The sequence below is a fragment of the Ambystoma mexicanum genome, chromosome 10 (assembly GCF_040938575.1).
Source record: "Ambystoma mexicanum isolate Mex_15411 chromosome 10, UKY_AmexF1_1, whole genome shotgun sequence".
NCBI lineage: Eukaryota > Metazoa > Chordata > Amphibia > Caudata > Ambystomatidae > Ambystoma > Ambystoma mexicanum.
Window position 1 is genome coordinate 62,160,352 of NC_090932.1, and position 24,266 is coordinate 62,184,617.

General features: G+C 44.0%; 1 protein-coding gene across 1 annotated transcript in view; it reads right to left on the reverse strand.

The window, feature by feature from the left end:
* The window catches only part of LOC138492811 (mucin-4-like), a 50,914-nt gene that overhangs the window by 16,878 nt on the left and 9,770 nt on the right, over window positions 1–24,266 (reverse strand). The window contains exons 4-8 of the mRNA XM_069620164.1: window positions 11,997–12,170; window positions 10,900–11,033; window positions 8,119–8,249; window positions 6,147–6,362; window positions 972–1,202 (exon numbers count right to left, since the gene is read on the reverse strand). Coding sequence (XP_069476265.1) covers window positions 972–1,202; window positions 6,147–6,362; window positions 8,119–8,249; window positions 10,900–11,033; window positions 11,997–12,170 — 886 coding nt within the window. The remainder of the gene's footprint in view (window positions 1–971; window positions 1,203–6,146; window positions 6,363–8,118; window positions 8,250–10,899; window positions 11,034–11,996; window positions 12,171–24,266) is intronic.

Genomic DNA, 24,266 nt, shown 5'->3' on the forward strand with positions numbered 1-24,266 from the left:
CTGTGCGGCCTGGTGCCGTGTGGCTTGAGATCCTGCTACAACCTGTTCAGATTCTGCACCTCTCCTTGCTCCTCCCTCCTACCTCATTGTGGTCAGGGCTGCTGGAGCACAGGCAAAGGGAGAGCCAATGAGCACCAACGGCTGTTTGCGCGGTGGACATCAGCAGGAGCCTAACTGACCCACCTGTAGAGTTGTAAAGCGGCTGGGTGATTGGTGGTGTGAGCTGAACACACTTCAGGAAGGACACTACGATGCCGAAAGCTGTAAGACGAGGGCCTGTAAACCCAGCGTTGCCCCTATTTGAAGGCCTCTGCAGGGGTGTTGGCGCAGGGTGTCAGGCAATTGATGAGTGTAGGTGGTTTATGGATGGAGGTAAGGTGTAGGCTGTCTTCTGCTCTGGTGCTATGTTCTGGAGCCCTCAGGGCCCTGGCAAATTGAGCCTCAATGTGCCCCTGAACGCGTGACCTTGGATGTGGAAAGTTGTGTAGCGGCCATTAGGAACTGGTTGTCCTAAATGGATGGTGTGGCCCTTCTCCATTGGAACAATAAATAGTTAAACAGTTACTCTGTTGGCTAAACTTCCAGTGTAACTGTGGGTGCTGGCTTGTCCCCCTTGAAAGATGAATGACGTTTACTGGAACCTTAAAGGGATAATGTACTATCCTTTTGTGGTGGACAACAACATACTACTTTTAACATCATACACTGTTTAACTTTTAGTGTGTTAAATTTCTCCATAAACCCTTTTTCTGTACAAACATCTAGACTAAAGGAAACCTATATGAGCTCACATCATGTACCCTGCAGTGCCAGTTGCTTTGTCGTCAAACACTCTCTGGTCTTACCATTTGATGCGTCATTCCTTGACACTTTAACCTTCACACAGGCTGTTCTGCGAGCATATTATTTTCAGTTGGCGCACAAAAATAGGATAGCAAGCTGTGGAATCATATGTGTTGTAAACAGACTACCTTTATATGCATCCCGTGATCTTGGGAGCTGAACATTCCAGAAGTGGTTGTAGTATTGCTGGCGGTATACAGTGGGATTATATAGGGCAATCCAAAGGAACTGAAACAGCCAGGGCGCTGGTAGGTACTTCTCCTTCTCCCCGTAGATCAAGTTAAAGTCCCAGCCGTAGTAACACCTGGTACCTGCTCCGGAGAATGTGGGGAAGATGCTTTGGAGGCTCCAGACTGCTCCTATAAAACACAAGTCATGGTGTTAACCTTCTCTCGCAGACATTGTCAGGGGCAGTTTACTCAAGTGGATCCGTCACCCGGGGACGATATCGGCTACCTGTGTATCGGATACAGTAGGTGATACACAAGTCTTGCCACTGGGAACTACCATGGTTAGGATGGACCCTGGATGGGAAGGGAACTGTGTGTTTATTGGGTATCTGGGCCCCCATCATAGGGAGATTGCTAATAAATAGGTCATGGTGGGGACATTTCCCGCCAGAAGTGCTGCGTTGGTTATCAAAATTGGTGCATCCACTATGTATGGCAAGACAGGTACTGAATGGTTCTGTGTGTTCTAACCGCACAATTATTCACCACAGATTAATTTGCTAAACATTTTTTGTGGATCCTTTTTCCACAAAATATTCATCTATTTTGCACAAAAACAAACTACAAAACCCTCAAACCCACACTTCACTTCTCCCAGCACCCAAACTCCTCCCAGCATCCATTTCCTCACCAAACCTACCCCTGCATTTGCATTAACAATGTTGTAAATAATATCTGGTAAAAAATCTGCAGTGAGTTTTGTGTGGTAAAAAGACTGTACGCCATATTGAATACCTGAGCCAATGAATCTATCTTTAATCAAAGTTGGAGTCCCTAACATACTTTTCCCTTGCTAAATAGGCAGCTATATTAAAATGCTTTTCCCTTGCTAAATATGCAGCTATTTTAACATACTTTTCCCTTGCTAAATATGCAGCTATATTAACATACCTTTCTGTTGCTAAATATGCAGCTATATTAACATACCTTTCCGTTGCTAAATATGCAGCTATATTAACATACCTTTCCCTTGCTAAATGTGCAGCTATATTAACATACCTTTCCCTTGCTAAATGTGCAGCTATATTAACATACTTTTCCCTTGCTAAATATGCAGCAATATTAACATACTTTTCCCTTGCTAAATTTGCAGCTATATTAACATACCTTTCCGTTGCTAAATATGCAGCTATATTAACATACCTTTCCCTTGCTAAATGTGCAGCTATATTAACATACTTTTCCCTTGCTAAATATGCAGCAATATTAACATACTTTCCCTTGCTAAATATGCAGCAATATTAACATACTTTTCCCTTGCTAAATTTGCAGCTATATTAACATACCTTTCCGTTGCTAAATATGCAGCTATATTAACATACCTTTCCCTTGCTAAATGTGCAGCTATATTAACATACTTTTCCGTTGCTAAATATGCAGCTATATTAACATACTTTTCCCTTGCTAAATTTGCAGCTATATTAACATACCTTTCCGTTGCTAAATATGCAGCTATATTAACATACCTTTCCCTTGCTAAATGTGCAGCTATATTAACATACTTTTCCCTTGCTAAATATGCAGCAATATTAACATACTTTTCCCTTGCTAAATATGCAGCTATATTAACATACCTTTTCCTTGCAAAATATGTAGCTATATTAACATACTTTTCCCTTGCTAAATATGTAGCTATATTAACATACTTTTCCCTTGCTAAATATGCAGCAATATTAACATACTTTTCCCTTGCTAAATATGCAGCTATATTAACATACTTTTCCCTTGCTAAATATGTAGTTATATTAACATACTTTTCCCTTGCTAAATATGTAGCTATATTAACATACTTTTCCCTTGATAAATATGCAGCAATATTAACATACTTTTCCCTTGCTAAATAGGCAGCTATATTAAAATACTTTTCCCTTGCTAAATATGCAGCTATTTTAACATACCTTTCCCTTGCTAAATATGTAGATATATTAACATACTTTTCTGTTGCTAAATATGCAGCTATATTAACAAACTTTTCCCTTGCTAAATATGCAGCTATATTAACATACTTTTCCCTTGCTAAATTTGCAGCTATATTAACATACTTTTCCCTTGCTAAATATGTAGCTATATTAACATACTTTTCCCTTGCTAAATATGTAGCTATATTAACATACTTTTCCCTTGCTAAATATGCAGCAATATTAACATACTTTTCCCTTGCTAAATATGCAGCTATATTAACATACTTTTCCCTTGCTAAATATGTAGCTATATTAACATACTTTTCCGTTGCTAAATATGCAGCTATATTAACATAACTTTCCCTTGCTAAATATGCAGCTATATTAACATACCTTTTCCTTGCAAAATATGCAGCTATATTAACATACTTTTCCCTTGCTAAATATGCAGCAATATTAACATACTTTTCCCTTGCTAAATATGCAGCTATATTCACATACCTTTCCCTTGCTAAATATGCAGCTATATTAACATACTTTTTAACATGTAACTGCGGTCATAAGGATCTGCAAACTCTTGCTTTTTATGTATTCAAACGATGAGCTTTGTGTCTGATTGTATAGGATGAGGTTCTTTTTGGTGGTATTTTGAGAAGATAAGTAAAGGCATGTTCACTTGACATTTTTGAGGCATTTCAAGTATAGCAAAGTGCATTTGTTTTGTGCATGTTAAGGGCATGTGCAATTAGCATATGACATTGTTATGTCATGTTCTATGTTAAAGCAATGATGTGTTTTGTTTAATAATGAGGCTTTGTAAGTTCCCGATTTAATGCAATATAACATTATAATCACTTTAAAAATATATATAAATACGTATGTTGTGGCTGGAACAATAAAGTGTGTAATGTTGACGTATACGGTTTGACATTCCTAGAAAATAGTTTTTTTTTACATTGGTGGAAGAGGGCAGGTGACACAAAGTATATATTTGGCAATGCCGGAGCAACAGCGTGTATGAGATTGAGTGCACAGGGCGTGTGACACTATAAGAGTTTGGCGTGTGTGTGATTCTGGGAGAAATTGAATTGGGAGAGTGAGTGCTTAGGGTGTCTGACTTTGTAACTGGATGCAGACTAAAGTTGTATATGATGTGCGATGGTGCGAGAAGTGTGCAATATTGGATGAATAGGCCAAGTGACTTTAGCGACAGAGGGTGTGTGCGGTTACCAGAAATTTGGTCGAAAAAAAATTGGTTGAGTGGACAAATGGTCGAGCCAATTTTTTATTTTTTATTTTTACCCTTACTTTTTGGGGGGGGTCCCCCAACCCCTTTTTTTCTAAAAAACCCTTCTTCCCCTAAACTACAACCTTAAAAATATATATATAAATAAATAAAAAAATTCGACCATTTGGTTTTCGACGAAATTACGTCGACCAAATGTCCTGTCGACCAATTGTTTTCGATGAAATGTCCGGACACCGGTGTGTGCCACCGGAAGTCTTATGTGTGTATCACGGGCCTAAATGAAGTTAATGCTTGGAGAAATATACTTGTAAACATTAGAGTCATACTGCGTATGACACTGGAGGATAGGGGTGGTGAGATGTGCCTGCTACTTAATTATGAGAACAGTTCTGTTGTACCTTGTTAGCCAATGGTAATATAAAAAGTGGTCACCGAAAAAGACGACCAGATGATATTTAAATTAGGCTAACAAAATCATTTATTTGCAAGCATTTGTAATCTTCAGATTAGTTCCTGATGAAGTAATCTGAAGATTGCGAAATCTTGCACATACATCATTTGAGTGCCTGACTAAGGTATCCTCTGGTTGTCTTTTTGGGAGCAACACTTTTTATACTACTTATGCATGGTGAGTGGAAGCAATGTCCAGATCTGGAGACTGAGTAGCGTGTCGCGTGTTGGAATGATGGCATGATCATGCCATCCATGACACGTGCCTAATATCTGCCCCACACACCTGTTCAAAGAAATGCATCTTTGACATCATCTTGAAGGGAGGGTTCTTCAATCAACGCTCAGATCCTGGCATTGGAGATAATTGAACCATTTTTGAGAAGGTCTGCCTCAAACATTCTAAATGTTTAACTTTGATATACTTTGAGGGGTTTGTAGGTGTCTTGTTATGTTGGTCAACACACTTTATCTAGGCTTTCCTCCAAGGGGAGTACAGCAAACATCCATGGGGCCAGTCTTGGACCTAGGCTTGATTTCAAAGCCTTGTGCAAGCTGTGACCTGCTTGACCTGTCCCAGCCCCTTAGCCCTCCAACTCGCTGGTTGATCCTCAAAACCTGAGCTCCACACATAGAATTGAAGATGACATATATAATTGAAGATGAGGTGACACCATGAATTGGGCCATTTTACCGTGACGGATAGTCTTAAATTGCCTATGATGTCACTCTGAACCATACAGTGAAAAGGCAAGTGCCTTGACGATTCCGGTCTTCGCCCTGCTTTGACCTTGTAAATGGTGTCACATAAGGGAGAGCGGAGCACTTTTGTCAATCCGCTCCCACTTGCCTCTGTAACAGTGGTATTTCTGGAGACTACCCAGTGACCGTGGGAGCAAAGGACACTGTGCAAGTGTGGCAGCTTGGGGGATCTTCTATAGGAATGCATGGGGCTTCAGTGGGATGTCACACTCTCCACTGCTGTGCCTTCACACCCATTCAAATTAACTTTCCACTGTGTTTGTCAACCAATGAGACGATGTATTTGGGGTGCACCTGCTTAAGTCCTTCAATTTGATAGGAGCAACTTATAAAGAGATCTACCAGTGCATGAAGTTGAAATCTGCAGTGTCTCACCTGCTCACATCAACTTGGGTATTTTGCGTCAATCTCCTTGGTGGGATGAGGGTCAGATTTTAAAACAACTCCTTAGCCCAAATATTAAGCGCCAGTCACCAGACCTTCCCCGACATCTTCGGCTCTCACTCCGGACCCCTCTTCCTGCTCTGCTTTCCACTTACACTCCCTTTCCCAACATTTCTGCATTATATCCTCCCAATTTCCTTTGCATCGTTTAGGTACCCATACAGGGTTATGTTACATCACACCCCGATGTATGTACAGAGGCCCTTTCACTCAGAAGCCGACTTAGAAACAGGTTTGCAAATGGATATGATGAAGCTTGATTCTTACCTGTATCCTTCACGTTATACCCATAATTCCACTGCAGGTCTATCAGAGTGAAGGAGGGATCAAAGATTCCCTGCAGTACATTGCAGGGGCATGCCGGCGTGCCAATTGCCCAGACTGGAGGAGGCTCTTGGTTATACCAATTCAAACACATTTGCCGAGGGTTTGGAGTGTTTTTGGTATTTGTCTCCAGACGATATGCCCAGAATCCCTTTTTTCCTATAAAACAAGAAAATGACTGAGTGCACTGTTGTTACAAACATTGGAAAGAACATTACATGCTAGTCACAGTATGTTCCACTGCTCCCATCTCCCCTTCTGCATTCCTAAATCACTGTAGACTTTCATCCTCGATGCCAATGTCTATGGGGCAATAAACTCTGCAGAAGGGCTCTGGCAATCCAGAGGGAAGCCATTTCTGTGGATGAGACCACAATGGCAGCAGTAGGCACCATGTGCAGCCGCCACCTGTTTTTCCTGGTGCTAAGCATCTTTTCTCCACCTGCGTCAAAGCTGTTTCTTGGCACAATGGAGAGACCAGAGAAGACTCTTGGATGGGATGGCAACCTCCTGTAAGGTTGGTCTCCGCCACTCCTTCCAACATGAGTTGACCACGTGCCGGCCAGAGTGCAAGCATTGCTTGGGAAGGCCCCTCATTTTCTGATCTCCATACTCTGGGATCCCTTTCTGCAGCACCTTCCTCTAAACCGTTGTACTGTTTGATAAATGTGCTATGTAAAAGCGCCTTGGATTAAGGTGCTATATAAATGGTATCTGGTCACTGCATCTAATGCCATTTCATCGAATACCATTTCATCACATTTTTTCCATCTGATAAATGTACATCGAATGCATGTTTTTGGGGGGTAAAGGGTTAATTTTTGATCAGGTGGATTTTAAAGGGTAAAAAACAAGGGTTTTGGCGGAACAATGCACTTTTTAGATGGAAAAAAATCAATGCAAATGCATTTAGATGCAAGGAATTCGCTGCAATGATCATAAAACATATAAATACTAAATAAACAAAACAGAAACATGTTTACTGAGGTTCAGAAGTGCTCTTACGTGCCAATCTATTTTACCCGCATTTGGATTTTAGGCAGTCTATCACCCCTCCCCCTGACTTGCCCCCTCTGTTTCCCCCACAATCCCCTTTTTGCCCTTCAATGCACTGAAGGTGCCTCCTATCAGTAGTGTTTACTGTACTGCCAGGCTTACTGGAGCCTCTTAAATGTAATGCCCTCTCCAGTCCAAATGAAAGGCATTTCTGAAGCATAAACTAAGCAGGTAAAATGCTTCCAGCGTGTCTTATTTAAGCAGTTGCTATGGGCCTCATTACGACCCAGGCGGTAAGTTACCGCCTGGGTCGTACCCTTACCACCATGTCGTAAACTACGTTTACGCCATGGTGGTTGGCGGATTTACCGCCCCATTCCAAGGTGAGTGGGGCGGTAAATCCCCATTTCCCATTTTACCCTTCCCCATTCCCATTTTCGCCCCATAGGGCATAATGGGAATGGGGAAAGGCGATAATTACGGCACCGTAAATTACGGTGCCGTAATTATCGCCAAGGTCCCTTTGTGGCATGGATTTTAACGCCTGCAAAAAGCAGCCGTTAAAAGCCATCCCGCAAAGGGAACCTTGTAATCAGGCGTTAAGGGTCGGCGCCGTTTACGGCGCCGTAAAGCCCTTAACGCCTGAGTCAGAATGAGGGCCATGTCCTAGCTAGGCACACGTAGCGCACAGATCATGTAAATTCGACAGAATAGCCAGTGGGCATTTTCAAAGTGGTTTACTCAATGCTTAAAAAATAAATGAACTACTTGCAAAAGAGAAATGCTGACCACTACTTGGTAACTGTTATTTAAATATTCGAACTGCGTGATAAGTGCTAGGGCAATGTTAAGCACGCATGTACGTACTGGGGCTGCATTCGGAATCTTCACCCACTATGTACTGCATTCTCCCATTTACCTGTATTTAATCCAGTGCTCTGGTCTGGCCGGTATCTCTGCTGAGTGCTGACATGTGATGCCGTCTGAGGATCGTTGAATGCTGGAAAGCTGCTTGAACTGCTTGACCTGGCTTGGCCATTGGAAACACCACTGCAAAGAGGAAAACGTTAATTAGTCCAAGATATCATAGAAACCCACGTGGCATTGAATTAGCATTTGAATGAATTAATACAATGAGCGGTTTATTTTTAAAATCCAGTTCCTTTCCTGCTCAGTGACTCACGTGCAGGAGATTGCAAAGTATCCTCAGTGAATGGTCCCTTACAAGGGACCATCTTCTGGAGGGAGACTACTTGGGCCAGCGCTTTCATATCCCTGGCTTCAGGATCCACTGGGGGACCTCTTTAGGATCAGAAGCCATGAAGGACTTCCCCTGTTGGGGCTCTGATGACCTGTTAGAAGGAACATATATATACATTGGCATGGCCATCGGGTCCTCCCCAGTCGCCATGGTGTGACACTGGGATGGAGTCCACTGCTGGAACAAGAGGCCAGAACAGTGAACAGTCTAAGCAGTCAGAAGGATCGGAAGGTGGAAGAAGGGTCAGTGGAGGAAATTGCTAGTACTGGGAGCACTGGCAAGGTGGGGCGGAAACAAGCACTGGTCTATAGGTGCTGAGCAGCAAGCGGTCCCCTCTAGAGATCGCGTGACGTTTAGTATCCAACCAGCCAGTTTTTACCCTGATCCCTTGGTCTTCCTCCGGGCACCAATAAACTAACCAATGCGCCTTTTAGGCATGGCCTGCACCAATGTGCACTAGTCAAATATCCTGCATTGGCCCACAATGGATGGCCTGCGGCCATACCCAGTGGTTACTTTGCCTGGGGCAGGGCACGCACATGCAGCCTGGCTGGGCTTGATGGGTTAAAGGACACTGGCATGATTTAAAGCCATGTCTGCATCATTCCCAGGCTTGCCCTGGAATGATGCTGGATAGCCAGCAAAGCCTCCCCTAACCTACCCATGGTGCCACTCATCATGGCCTGCACACATGTCCAGTGAATACTTGGCCTGGGCATAGCCATTGGCCATGTTATAGGCCTGGACGCTACCCATGTGGGGCACTGTCCCTGCCTAATCTCCAGGGCCAACAATCACTTTGCCCAGGAATGACCTTTGGCCGTGTCCAGGCAATTACCAAGCCACCGGAGCGGCCCTATGTGGTGGCCAATGTCCAAAACATGGCACATCGCCAGAATCCCTTTTAATCCCAAATGTATTGGCCACTGGTCATGGCCACAGACCATACTCAGTTCTCACTTTGTCCAGGGCAGGAACTTCACCAATTGCCTGGCCATCCAAAGAGATCTGTATTGGCCCTTGGGCATGGAAAGTGGCTCCTTTCTTCCTAAATGGTCATGGTCTATGCCCGCCAGCCAAAAGCAATTCTCTGGGCCACTAAACCAACCACAAAGGCCACAGGCAATCATCGCCCAAAGCATCAAATGGCCATGGTTTGGAGTAGTCCCAGTAGACTCTTTCTACCCACTGGAGGACCTCATGCCATCTTTACACACTTGAGCCACTCATGATGGCTGGAAGCTACCTGGCCAGTTCTATAGGCTGAAGCTGGGTGTGAGCCCTGGCTCATGCCCATGAAGCCGGAAGGACAGCTCAGGGGCAGCGCGTTTGTCTTGGAAGCAAGACAACGCAAGGAGCCATGGGTTTGAATCCGAGTCCTGCGCTTAGAGGCATGACATGAAGCGCAATATAAAAGATCAATTCAATTTTTATTTTTACCATTGACTTTCAGATCTGGTGGGTGGACCATAGACACAACCGCTCTGTACTTATGGTGAATATTTGCAATATTTCTCCTGGCTCAGTAGAAAACTAATACAAATGTTAGAAATATCCTGAAGGACGCTTTGAGTTGAAGCCATGAGTGAAGGCTTCCCGTTGAGGGTGCTCTTTGCATGCCTCATGGATCGGAAGGCTTTTAGTCCAGTTGCTATGGCAAAGGTCAAAAGTCATTCTGCCCGAACCATTGAAAAAGCCTATTGCCTGCTCACTGTTATGTTAGACTGATTTATAAAGCACACGTGCACCCGAGGGCACCATGGCACCAAAGAAAAAGTGGGAAGCTCACTCTTTCCACTTAGCTTCAAAAAATGTGTATTAACGTGTACAAAAAGCCATCATCTCAATTATTGCGAGAACATAAGTCAAAGATACTTAGGCAAAAATGAGGCATACAATAAAAAATAAGTCAAAATAACTTATACTCAAAATCACTCATTCACAAATGAAGACAGCAAAACAAAACGGACCTTAGTAAGTAGTAAACAAAATAATAACATTGTTCAAAGCATGAAGAGATATAATTGTGGTCAGGAGAAATATGGCTTAGAGTAGGGAAGGTTGGAGATAAATGATTGGTTCAGTGGCAAAGGGTTTCCTCTAAATTCATTCTCCAAATTATTGGAAGGAAATTCTTAAAGCAAAAGGAGGAGTGTTGAACTGAATCTCGTTGCTTCCGAGAATATCTGCAATGCTATTAAACCAATATTGCATTTTCAAGACAAATGCACATAATGTATGAGAACAGAATGGACCTTTAACAAATCTAGTTATCTTTTGCTTTCTTCATTTGAAATGTCCTTATTTTGACCATTTGCATTGAAGACCAGCCATGAAATTGTTTTATTTTTTTTATTTTGTAGAACGGGTCTATTCTGACTGTTCTGACATGAGATCTAGTCTAAGCTTGTAAGTTCACACTTCATGGATCCTCCTTACCTGTAATATCCCATGACAGGCATGTTATAGGTGGGCAGACTGTTGTAGTTCCAGTTCATTCCTCCGTCGTCAAACATTATGAGGCAGAAGGAATAGATGCCGTCAGTGGCCAGCACCACTTGGTATGTGTTGGTCTAGCAAGACAGGGAGAGATGCAAAAGGGAGTCAGAAGCACATTCATATATTACGACCCATTTAGTGATGCTGCATGTTCACTAGTAAGGACATGGGGTTGCATTCTGCAGCTCTGCAGATGTGTTGGACTACAACTCCTATGAGCTCTCCCCATTGTCCTGACTGGCTAGAGTAGATGGGATTTCTAGTTCGGAATATCTGGAGAGCCACAGGCCTTCAGATCCCTGGGATGGAACGTGGGTCTGCAACCTGCTGCTCCCCAGATGTTTTGGACTATTACTCCCATGATCCTACACCATTGACTGTGCTGGCTGCGACTGACTGGTGTGGTAGTTCAAAACATTTGATGAACCAAAGGTTACAGGCGTCTGGGTTAGGATATAGTGGACGAGCCGCGCTATAGGAACACACGCAGAACTGAAAACCAAGAGGCGTCTATGGAGTTGCAGCTGTCCATTATGGAGACTAGATGGGGCAAGTGGTCAATATCGAGGAGGAAATGTGTGTCTGATTACGATGACATATGAACCCACAACCAGTAGATGAGTGTCAGTATTATAGGTTCTGAGAATTGAGGTATTGAGTTAATAACTTCCTTACACGTGGTAAAATCCACTTTTACCATCAAGTACCCCTTAAAACGCATGCAACTTCCTAAAAGGTGTGTTTGGAGGCAAGCAAGTGTAGATTTCTTAATGATCAATCCCCACGTCTAAAGAGACATGATCCACTGTAACTGTGGGGGGATCCCACGCCAGCGAGCTTGTGGCACTTCCTCAATTCTGTGCAGTGAACCCTAGATTTCGTGCTGCGAAGCAGCTTAGAAGCCTGTTAACCTGGAACTCCCCACTAAGAAACATCGCACACCCTTTGACCAGCTGTGAAAATGAGCAATGTGTCTTCCATGCAAATACATTTACCAAGATTTGCCCATAACCTTAAATTTCAAAGCACATCCTTACATCTGCAAGAGAGTAGAACACTGCTGGGTAGGGTGGGGCTTTTTCCCAGGTGATCTTAAGTGCCCACATTATTTGGAACGACGGGTCCACGTCTTTGAAATAGGAGTGAATTGAATTTTCTAAAGAAGTCTTAAAACTTGAATTTGAGCCAGAGGAGGTTTCAAAATCATACACCTGAAAATAGAAAAATAGAAGCATTGAGACACATTTTTCAAAACAAATGAAAGGAGGCAACAGTGTGCAGCTACCAATGTGTTTTCTGCACAGTGGGCACGTGGTTTGTAGTCACCTGTAAACAGATATAGTATTCCTAGTGTACTTTGTGATTTAGTGCGAGTTCCCCCATTGGTTCGCTGAATGATACCTCACTTAGTTACTTTGTCAGTAGTTCAATGTATGTGCCCTCCAATGACTAAACCACTAGCATCCTTGGTTAGTTCATTGATGGCTACCTGGATGTTTCACTCACTGCCACACCCCCTGTCCCCAATTAAACCTTCCATGAATGACTCAGACACTCACTGCCTTACACAAAGTTGCACTCATTGGCTGATTGATACACTCCCTTCATCGGCCACTCACAGATTTCGAGAATAGTTTTTTAAAGGTATTCAGTGACCAACACACTGACAGTCTGAATGACTAACTTATTGATGGTTTTGCTGTCTGACACTCTTCATTCCTTACCGATTGACTCATTTAATGGTTCACTCATTAGTTCACCCCTTGTTTCACTCAAAAGACAATCCAGTTCCTCAGTTGTTCATTCACAAATCTCTGAACTCATTCACTGACAGCCGCCATCAGCAATTCACCAACTGGCTCTCTCAAAGGTTGATTCTTAGACACACTGACCCATTCCTTCTCTGACTTAATGACTCCCTAAATGATTGACTACACCGTTCAATAACTGAATCTTCGCTATGGCTGACTGACCTACTCATTCATAAAGCCCCCCCCTGTGCATTCACTCACAGCATCTAGATTTATTAATTTACACACTCCCTCACTATTTCACTTACAAACTACCTGACTCACTGGCTCCATCAGTAATGCACTGATTGACTCACTCAATGGTTTATTCTCAGACTTTCTGGCTCACGATTTTTCTGACATAATGACTCCCTAAATGATTCACAAACTGACTTTTTCAATGGTTAATTCCCGGCCAAAAGAATCCATTCCTTCCCCAATTTAGTTACTCCCTGAAATATTGACTGGTTGACTAACCCGCTCTCTCAAAGGCTCATTCAATGATTCACTCAGTAACTCTCCACTCTTTCCCTAACCATAGCCATCAATGATTAACGTTCATGCTCCTTCAGTGCATCACTCGCGAACTCCCTGACATATTGATTCACTGACTCCCTCAATGGTTCACTCTCAGACTCCACCAACATAATGTTCTTTTTAAAAACGTAGATTCCCGTCGATCGAAGGTTTATTCACAGATTGCCTGGCTCATTCATTCCCTGACTTCCCTGGTGATCTGGAATGATCCAGACACGCTCTCAATGATACACCCGCTAGATCACTCACTCATTTCTACCTGACTCCTTCAGTGAGTAATATACTTACCTCCTCAATAGTTTCCTCACCTACTCCCTGCACGATTCATTACTTTTCCCTGACACCCTAGGATGGCTAACAGCAGATACAGGTTATGGATGTGTTTACTCAAATGCAGAGTCACCTAACCACATTTTTTTATATTAGAGTTGTGTGCAAAAAGGCATAAATCCAACATTTAGAGAAATTAAGACATCAAAATGGTTTGCTAAAACAGAACGATCAGACAAAAAAAATTGAAAGATATTTACAACACACAGTGCCGAAAAAACATTTTTTTGGGACAATCTCCAAATTGTGTGTGTGCAACAAACCGGACTCCTATTAGGGTTTGCCAAGAAATTCACATATTACAGTGTACCTATTCAAGTCAACATTTGTGGAAAACACATAGAACAATGGTGGGTACACAAAATTATTTTTCTTGCGTAAACAGCATTAATGTGCTGTAATTTTGGGGGGAGTAGTGCGTCTACACCAGGTGTTTCAGCTGTTTCTAGGTGGGCTAGGTGTGCCTCATCTTTAACACGGCCTTCATCAGGACGGAGTTCTGTGTAGATTGACGTCTGTGCTATGGGTTAATAGATTTCACAGGCGCTAAATTTGAGATCTGCTAGCCGCATGGGCTGGTCTCTGTATGATCCTCTCACTGGAGGTCGAAAAATGCTGATCCAGGGTGGTATCAGTGGGAAAACAGACCCGTCAATCTACACAGAGCTCCATCCTGATGAAGGCCGTGTTAAAGATGAGGCACACCTAGCCCACCTAGAAACGGCTGAAACACCTGGTGTAGACGCACTACTCCCCCCAAAATTACAGCACATTAATGCTGTTTACGCAAGAAAAATAATTTTGTGTACCCACCATTGTTCTATGTGTTTTCCACAAATGTTGACTTGAATATGTACACTGTAATATGTGAATTTCTTGGCAAACCCTAATAGGAGTCGGGTTTGTTGCACACACACAATTTGGAGATTGTCCCAAAAAAATGTTTTTTCGGCACTGTGTGTTGTAAATATCTTTCAATTTTTTTTGTCTGATCGTTCTGTTTTAGCAAACCATTCTGATGTCTTAATTTCTCTAAATGTTGGATTTATGCCTTTTTGCACACAACTCTAATATAAAAAAATGAGATTTATCTCTATAACATACTATTGAAGAGTGATTCCTTCCTTAGCAATGCAGAGTTTGATAATACATGTGGAGGCGTTGTTCTGAGCCTAGCACCCTTGGACCTATTCATTTGTATCTTTTGTTTTGCTTGAGTGTTGAGTCAAATGGTTTGAAAAAAACATTCCCCTATACAACACCAGTACAATTCTGTGTGAACATCGAACATAAATAACAAAGAAAATGCCACTTTGGTTAGTTGTTGCTCTGGGTCTAATTGTCATCACCTGCCATCTACTTATTGAAACCTTGATCCCAACTCCACCTGATGCTACAATCGCACACTGAATCCTCTTTTTGTAACATCGGTGGGACAGTGAGTGGGGATTAACATGGGCAGATTGTTCAAGTATAATTTATCCAGCAGAAATGTTGAGGAAGAATCAGAAATGGAGGGTTCTCTGTTTAACCTGAAAATTACATTGCAGAGTAAACTGCTGGTGTCTGAAGTAGGGTTTGGTCTACATCCATGGCTTCTATCTTTCATCTCTGTATTATATATTTATATGGTTTTAAGATTGTATTTATTTTTTGTATTTATGTGTCATGGTTCCTTTTAGCACCTTGAATGTAAATACTCTTGGTGATTGTTGCACTTTACATGTATCCTTACTACTAATATTGCAACTGTCCATGCTCCTTATTGTTTGAAAGCCAAGTGATATGGCTGAGAACAATCTTTCTTTGGTGTGGGATCCTCTCTCTGGAGTATTTCCTGCACTCTTTCTATTGATTTCCTTTGCAGTCTATCTAGGTGCTGCCTCTCTGGGTATGCTATTGCTCTATCAGTTGTTGTTTTTTGGGTTTTTGATTCTCAGGGTCCTTTCTACGGCTTTAATGATGTGTATTTCATGACCATTTGAGAAATTGACAGGGTAACAAATACCATGGGCAGCATATCATTTATTTCCCGGTTTGTTTCAGGATCTGTCTGAACAGAGAAGAGTGGCGACTGATGGTGTGCTTGCTGCAGTGGTAGCCCTTCCCCACTTGAGCTGTTGGCCAGAGGTCTGTGAGGAGTATGAGTTCTCCTCCCTATCTTCTTTCTTATCTCCTTCCTTCTATTTCCCTTCTACTCCCCTGTGCTGTGACTTTATGTTTATCCTAATAATTACTGACTTCATTCAAACATCTCAGCGAGAAACTCTTGATGATTGGTTTGTTCTCTTCAATACTTACATGTTCTATGGCCGTTCCTTCATTCACATCTTTCCTACTCTTTATTCCTGGTAGAATTTAGATGTTTACATTGTAGGGAAATGCTGACCAAAGCACAGTGAATGGCTAGTGCTCCAATGCACACCTATTTTAGTGATACATTGGAAAAGTACTTCATGGCATCTGTAAATCATTTCAACGATTCAGGTTGCTGGGGACGTAGTCCAACCCTGGCACAGAGGTTGTGTAGTAACAAAAGAAAAATTAGTATCCTAAAGTTCAGGATACTCCTCTCCCCTGCATACCTTTTAACTGATAACAGTCAAAAATGTGAATACATTTAAATTATAATGCAAGATGATCACAATGTGGTAATAATGGTTTATAGTGATAATATCGGAAAAAAAATGTCAAAAGTCATAATCTTGAAAAAAAAAAATGTATTACGTTTTTTATTCCTAATGGGGGGGTTCCCCCCCAACCACCCGCTTTTTTTTTTGTTCTTCCCTTTTTTTTTATTCACGTACCCCCAAAAAATATATAAATAAAAAAATACAAAATTCGACTTTATTGTTTTCGAGATTATGACTTTCGATATTTTTGATTCGATATTTTGACTGCACACCGGTAATAATGGAATGGGGACAGAGACATCGGCAGACATTAGAACAATGGAAGATGCGGATTCCGTTGGAACCAGGTGGCAATCGCCTACGCCCAAGATCCAGCGATATCCCGGCACTGGCAGAATTGATCAAACCGAAATATGGGGACAAAGTGAACAATCTAATTGAATATCAGCACCTGCTAGAGGTATAAAGAACAAAAAAACAATCTTGTAACAAACCGACTTTTCAAAGACATAATTTCGACCCTGAAGTTGCTTGGAAAAAAAGAGATCTGCGCTCGGCCATAAGAAGAATATATATGAAAGTGATGCCTGACCAAAAACACAAAATAAGAAAAGTAAAGAACATCTACAATAATTGGATCAAAGCACACCGCAGGCTCCTTGAACAGAGGGACGCAGAAGTGATTCTAGTGGCACTGAATAAGAACAGCTCAAGAAGCTTTTGGTCGATAGTCAATGAGTTGGACAATCCTCAAAAAGCAAGGCTAGCAAATATGGTGTCCGAAAATCAATGGATAAGCCATTATGCCAATTTATTCAAAAGAGAGAAAAACACTACCTCACCAATCCTGAGTGTAAGTTTGCCACGGGATCTAGTATTCGAACATGAAGAGATCTTGAACACCATACAAAAGATCAGCTCCTCAAGAGCGGCAGGTCCCGATGGTCTCTCAAACGCCATTCTTAAAAACAACATTGAGGAATGGACAGACTTTTGCAATATACTTTTCGAAAACATAATAAAAGAAGGCCAGATTCCAACTACGTGGATATTGGGAATAATAGTCCCAATATATAAAAAGGGCGACCGCACAAATCCAGCGAACTACTGACCCATAGCCCTATTGGATGTGACTGGGAAAGTATTTGCTAGTCTCCTCCTAAAACTGCTGTCAAATTGGATAAAGTCAAATAAGATCTTTGATGTTCGTCAGACAGGCTTCATCAAAGGCGTAGGTTGTAGCCTAAATCTGTTGATTCTGAATCTGTTGAAAATAGATGCCATTAAATCAGGCAAGAAAATCTACCTGGCATTCATAGATCTAGCCAACGCATTTGATGGAGTCAACTGAGAAATTCTGTGGACAAAACTAAAATTGAGAGGCTGCCCACACAGCATCATTCAGGTCATAAAAGAACTCTACTCAGAGACCCAAATCCAGATTCGGCTCGACATTGAAGGCCACCTAACTAAGCCCATCAAAACCGAATGAGGAGTGAAGCAAGGGTGCCTATTGGGATCTACCCTCTTCAACTTCTATATCTCAGAGGTAGGAACCTCACTCGATGACGTTGTGTCATTCCCACCAAAAGTAAATCAGAAACCCATTAGCTGGATCCTCTATGCCGACGATTTGGTCATTTTGGACTTAACACTGATTGGTCTCCAGAGAACGTTAAATGCCCTGAAACTGTTCATTGAGGACCTAGGCCTTGAGATCAACGTTGCCAAATCAGAGATACTAGTCCTTGAAAACAGGAAAGGTCGACAGCCAAAGACAAAGAAGCTGAGATGGACTTTGGGGATGGAAGCCCTGAACAAAGTAACATACACACGATACTTGTGGACGATGATAAACTCAAACATCAACGATGACCCAATGATGAAGAAGATCGCAAGCAACTGCAAACAGGTAACAACGCAAGGCTTGATTCTGCACAAAAATACGGGAAATTCTCTTATATCCCCATAATAAAGTTTTATAAGAGTCAGGTGTCCCCTATCCTGACATTTGGAGCAGAAAGTATGTTTGGGTGTTCATCGGAGATTTGGACCAGATGTGAAAGTAAGTTCTGGAAACAAATCTTACAAATACCGTTGAGTTTCCCGACTGCCTGTGTTTTATACGAGTTGGGGCTTTCCTCACTAAACGCAAGGTTAATGTGGAACAAATTGTCCCTATATAGGAAGACCCTAGAAGAGGCTGAACTAGCTCCCTTCGAAGTCCTAATGGAGTCTAAAGAAATGCAAGACCAGAAGTCCGCTTTATCCTCATGGAGACAGCAATGTAAAGACATCCTAGCCCAATTGTCCTCTGATGAAAAAACACTATGGGGCAATCCAAATGTAGTAAAGAAAAAACTCCTGCAATTGGATTGGATCGAGACGGTGGATAAAAGATCGAAGCACAAATGTATGGCCAACTCGCCGGTGGAAGCTAAAGGAGTCAATACAATTCCGAATTACATGAACATGTGGCCATGTAAACGCTTGAGGAAGTTGTATCTAAAATTCAGACTGAACTATTCGAAAAAAAAGAAATCTTGGTTCGAAGAAGAATGATTCATGCCGAAAAAATGAACTGTAGATTTTGCAATCACAGTGAAGAAAATCTAAAATATCTAGTCCTCTTTTGCCCGCACCTAAGAAATATGAGAACTTTTTTCTTGAGGAAAGAAATGGACAAAGGTACCACCTACAGTAGCGAGGACTGGTGGCGCCAAATGCACAACAGTGATTGTAAAAAACGAACTCTAGCGCTCACGAGGTATTTGGAAAAGCTTCAAAAGAAGTTGGATGCAGAGAAGTGTCTTCTTGGAGATCAAGTCTAGTGTAGGAATATACAGTAGTTTCGCTTAATGTCCACTTTCTTTATATTTTTTATTAATGTAAAAGTGAAGATGTTATGTAAGTATTAATTTTTGCAGTAAGCGATGCATTTATTTCAAATGTTTAATTAAACTGTATGAAATAATAATAAAAAAATAAAAAATAAAAAATAATGCAAGATTACATACATATCATGAGGTAACATGGAGACATTTGTCTCCATGTTACCTTATGATTTATGAAATATTAGGTCAATCATATATGGTAACAATAAAATATCATAAGGTAAAAGGATACCTTATCATATATAATCGTGCATTCTAATCAATAAAGTTGTATTGAAATGTTGACCAAAAGCTATCTTTTATTTAGGAGAGCCCAAACCTGGGAGATCATGGAGTGGCTGAGGGTATCAGGGAATGAATGATTGGAATGTCGGAACAGGATTGTTTCAGGGTTGTACAGCATGCCAAGAGGAGCAGAATGCTCAGTAGGAGTGGCTTTTGGGGTCCATCATCTTGCCACATGGAGAGTTTTACCTGTTTGAGCCCCTGTCCCTTTCACCTTGATGGATCCTATCCTTTTCCTTGCCATGCAACACTCCTCCCCTATCCCCCCGACCCCTTGCAGGCATTCATATGTCGGGTCCGCTCCATGTCTCTTGTGTGCTTCGAATGTCTGAACTGCTTCTAGAGAAGACTCCCCTATAATGCGTGCAACGATATGCAACAGTGTAAGGTAAGGAGGCCAAGCCAGCGTGTGTTTTTCTCAGTTGGTATTGGCTGGTGGTCATACAAAAAAAACACCTAGGAAAGGAAATTGGGGGAAGATGTTATGACCCAGCTCACAGATGCTGCTCGGAAGCACATGCTCCGAGGCTTGCTGCAATGTGAGATCATACCTGACCTCACTGGAATCCATGAAAAACAAGTCCCTGTTGATCACAGTCAGCTTGCGCATGGGCCATTGACATTGTCCTCCAACCCTCCCTCATATAGTGTGGCATACCAAGAGGGCAACCCTAAGTCTTCCCTACAGCCAGGCACACAAGGGCTGCATCTCCTCCACTTCCCGGAAACCAACTACACAATGACAAAAGGCAGCAATCGTCTTGGGTTTACACCACTAACAAAGCCGCCTGAACCTGAGATACCCTCGCGCCAGTTGCTGAGAGTTTTATCAATGAACATTTGTTTCCATTCATTTGTTGCGGCAACTGCCATGTGCTTTGAGTACTGAAATGAACAAACTCATGGCTCAACCAAGCACGGTGGCGACATTTTGATGTAACATTGGGAGTCTCGGGAGGATAGCTCAGGGGCAATATGCTTACCTTGGAAGCAAGACGACACAGAGTAACACAGGTTCGATACCCAGGTCCACGCTTAGAAACCTCTGGGTATCCGGCACTTTATAAATAACCTATCATATCATATCACTGGATATAGCACTAACAAGGGGTGCAGGGCATAAGTAGCGCAAGAACACCCCAGGCAGATGATGTCCTCTCTTGATCCAGTCCAAAGTATGGACTTAGATGATTGAGAGGCTGGTCAGTTTCAAACCGACGGGCTCCCGCGCCCTACGAAGGAGGGCCCCTCGGCGGGGGCCCCCCCTTAGTGACGACTGCCTCACAAGGCACGGTGGCGCGAGGAGTGGGGGTGAGGGGGGGGTGTGCGCCAGGCATCACTCCACCCTGGTGAGGGAGTGGAGGGGTGGGTGACGTCATCACCCGCGCGCCCATTTGGGGCTTAAATACGCCCGGTCTGAAGACGCAGGGTCTCTCTCTGCCGGCTTCCCTCCTACGTTGCTGTTGTCCTGTTGCTGTCCTGTGTTGGGCGCAGTCGTGGCCTTGTTTTGGTTCCAGTGGAAGTTGGAGATCGGAGCTTCGGTTTTCCAGTGCAAGCTGATCCGGTTCCAGGCGGTAAAGAAGCAAAGCAAGTACGGGTGAGCGAAGGCGAACGGGTATGGAGGGGCCACGGATCCATAGTGGGTTTGATGGGCGCATGCGAAGGGGGGGGTACACGGGGGCACGTGGAAAAGGCAGGGCGGTCTTGGCAGCCACATTAAGGCTATCCACGGGAACATGAATACGCGCGAGGGGTAGGGATGTTGATGGATGGTGGCTGGGTGCTGCGTGGACCCGGGCGGTAAAGCTTGCAGCGTGCACAGGATCGGGGAGCACGCGCCTCGGTTTTAATTCTAAAGTGCGTGGGTGTAATTAACGGGATTGCCTCGCCATGGTAGCCGGCAGTCGGGCCGAAATGGGGTTTCATGCAATCAATTCCCATTGCCTATTTGTCAGCAGCATGTTGCACGGGGAGCTGGGGGCAATGGGTACATTATGGGTGCTGCGTTGGGGGGGGCGATTGGGGGTGAACCCTCGTGGCCAATGGCTGCTGGAGTGGGGGCTAGGTGGCAGGCACTGCCTACCACATTGGCCTTCGGGCGAATTCCACGTGCCCAGTTAAAGGATGAGGGTGGGTTAACACGCTATACACAGGGTCGACACGAGTTAAAGCCCCATACGGCGGCAGTTGGGAAACGGCATTTGGGCATGTAGCTATGCAGGCGGGTGAGTATAGGCGGGAGTGGGGGCATGGTGTCGTGGGTTTCAATGCGCAAATTGTTTACGTTTATTCGCAAAAGAACTAGATCCAATCCGTTGAACATAGCTAATATTTCAAATACCGTTTACACCCATGAAATGTAGACATTGTTGTACGGTTGATGCAGACAGCAGAAGTTGGGGAGCAGATAAGCCAACCCTGATCGCCTCCTTTAGGCACGAGCTATCAGGTATTAATTACAAAGGGGGGCTCAGTATGTGGGAAGTTAAACCCAGCAGAGGGGCCCTGGAAAGAAGGGGGATCAGCTTGTAATCGCATGTCGCTGCCGCAAGAGGGAAAGGTGCCCATAGGGAAGTGTATGGGGAGGCAGAGACGTGACATGTGGGGAAGTATGGCCCCCAAACGTTGGCAAAATGTATTTTAAAGGGCTGGATGGTCCCGTTTTCAATTTCTGGAATGCCATTGGTGGGCTTTCTGGAAGCCGGGACCTCGTCTGGGCGGAGGCGGTTGTAATCTCTGGTGTTGCTGCCTAGCGTTGGGAGGAGCTATCTGCGGAAGGCTTTCGCTCGTTGTTTCCCAGGCATGACCTTTTGGGGGGAACATGGGGCTGCGGGGCGCGCAGTGCCTTGGTCGTAACATGCCGAAATTCGGCAAACAGTAATTGTGGAGGAAAGATTTTGCCTCATCAAGATAATTTTGCTCTGTGCAGCATGGGCTTATGGCCGTCGGCATATCGATGGGTGTTCCCGGAGCTAGGGCTAGTGGCATGGTGCATGAGAGGGGAGGGTGTGCGAAAGGCTGGACGGGTATGCATACACAGGTGGGATGAGTTTGCCACAAGGGGGGTAGGTGGTACATTAGGATCGCACTGGGAGAAGGGGTTGATAGGAAAAGTTGTAGTTGGTTGCTTGATTAGAGATTACAGGAAGGTTTCCGTTCATGCTTCGTGTGCTAGGAAGGCGTTCATCTCCGTTTGCGGCCAGGATTGCGTTCCTGCTTTGTGTGATAGGAAGGCGTTCAATTCCTCTTGCGTCCTCCATGCCATGTGCTTTGTGTCACCGCGGGGGTAAGGATGTTTGGTGAGGTGACATCCGTGCCTTGTGGTTGTTATCACGGATTGGGCAAGGGGAACGGGGAGAATGGGTTGCGGCGCAAGGCTGGTTGGGTGGTCGGCAGCGTGGGTTTAAAGTGATTTTCCAGCCATGGCCTACCTTGTCGAACTTTGTGGCTTTGTGGCCGCGGTGCGAGCTGTACATTGGTCACCGCAGGGGGATTAAAAAAAAAAAAAATAAAATAAAAAAAAAATAATAAAAAAAAAAAAAAAAAAAACATTTGGGGGTGGGGGGAGGGTTCGCTCTTAACGAAGGGCCCATGTGGAATGTTCGGTAGGGCCCGTTTTGCCAGTGCGGTCGGTGTATTTATACAATACAACGGGGTCAGTGTATTTGCTAGTGGCTACAATGAGCTGCTGGGGAAATGCCTTGTTGTGGGGAGATCGCTTTGGGGTGACAACGTAATGCAGCATGTTTCCCCGAATGCATGGGCGCCGCGCCGTGTGTAAAAAATTTAAAGTGTGGCAGCATAGTCAGAGAGTCATGGGCCGCCGCGCCACGTGCACTATTCCAGCTGGGGAACTGGGTGGCATCTTGGGAAGACCTGTAATTAAAGCTATTTGCACTGTAATTAAAGCTATTTGCACTCCAAGCGTGGGTGGGTCGGGGTTCACAAACTTCTGAAATCCCATTTTGCAGTCATAGGTTGGGAACGAGCTTTTTGGGACTGCTTATGTGTGTCAGCATTTCGGGTCTTGCCCTTGGGGTAGTCGCAAATCTGGGTGCCGGCTACAGCGCTGCCGTCAAGGCGCGGACTCGCATTGTTTTCCCTAGGACGACGCAGGGATGCATGTTAAACATTGATGTAGGGATAGGGGGCCCGGTAAGCGGGGAGCGTTCACGGAACCAGAAACACAGCGGAGGGGCCAAGCAAGGAATGTGCGACGAAGAAAAGTTGTATGGCACAGGCTGCGCTGCATGGCTCAGTGCTGCGTTTCCGTACGGTAATTCAGGCAGGGAAGGCGTTTTGCAAGAAAGGTGTGGGGTCGAGGGGGCGGAGTCAGGAGCATGGCGCCTGGCGTCGCTCACTCCGAGTGGACGTTGTCGGGACGGGATTAATGGGCAAGGGGGGGGGCGGCGGAGGAGGGTTAGGTAGGGGCAAATACTGTTATATGAATATGTGGGATGGCCGGGTTTTTTCGGACGAAAATTGCCAGTGGTTTCAGCTTTCGGTGTCGTCACTGCGCGGGGGCAAGGCGGTTTGCCAAGTACAGCTGGGCCCACGCACATGCTGAACTCCCATTGGCGTGCAAAAGAATGCAATGTATGCGCGCGCTCCACCCTTTGCAAGCATGCAGAATGCATGGACCTGCGCTAAAACGGCGAGGTAGAAGAGCCACCTCCGACCCAATCTTCTTCAGCTGGCGCTGAAATCACCCAGAGAAAGCCAAATGAAAGTGACTTGCTGCCTTGGCCAAACATATCCGAACACACGTTTAAATGTGGCATAAAGATATCCATGACAGGATCAGAATGAGCACATAAAGCCCACTGGCCTACCCGATA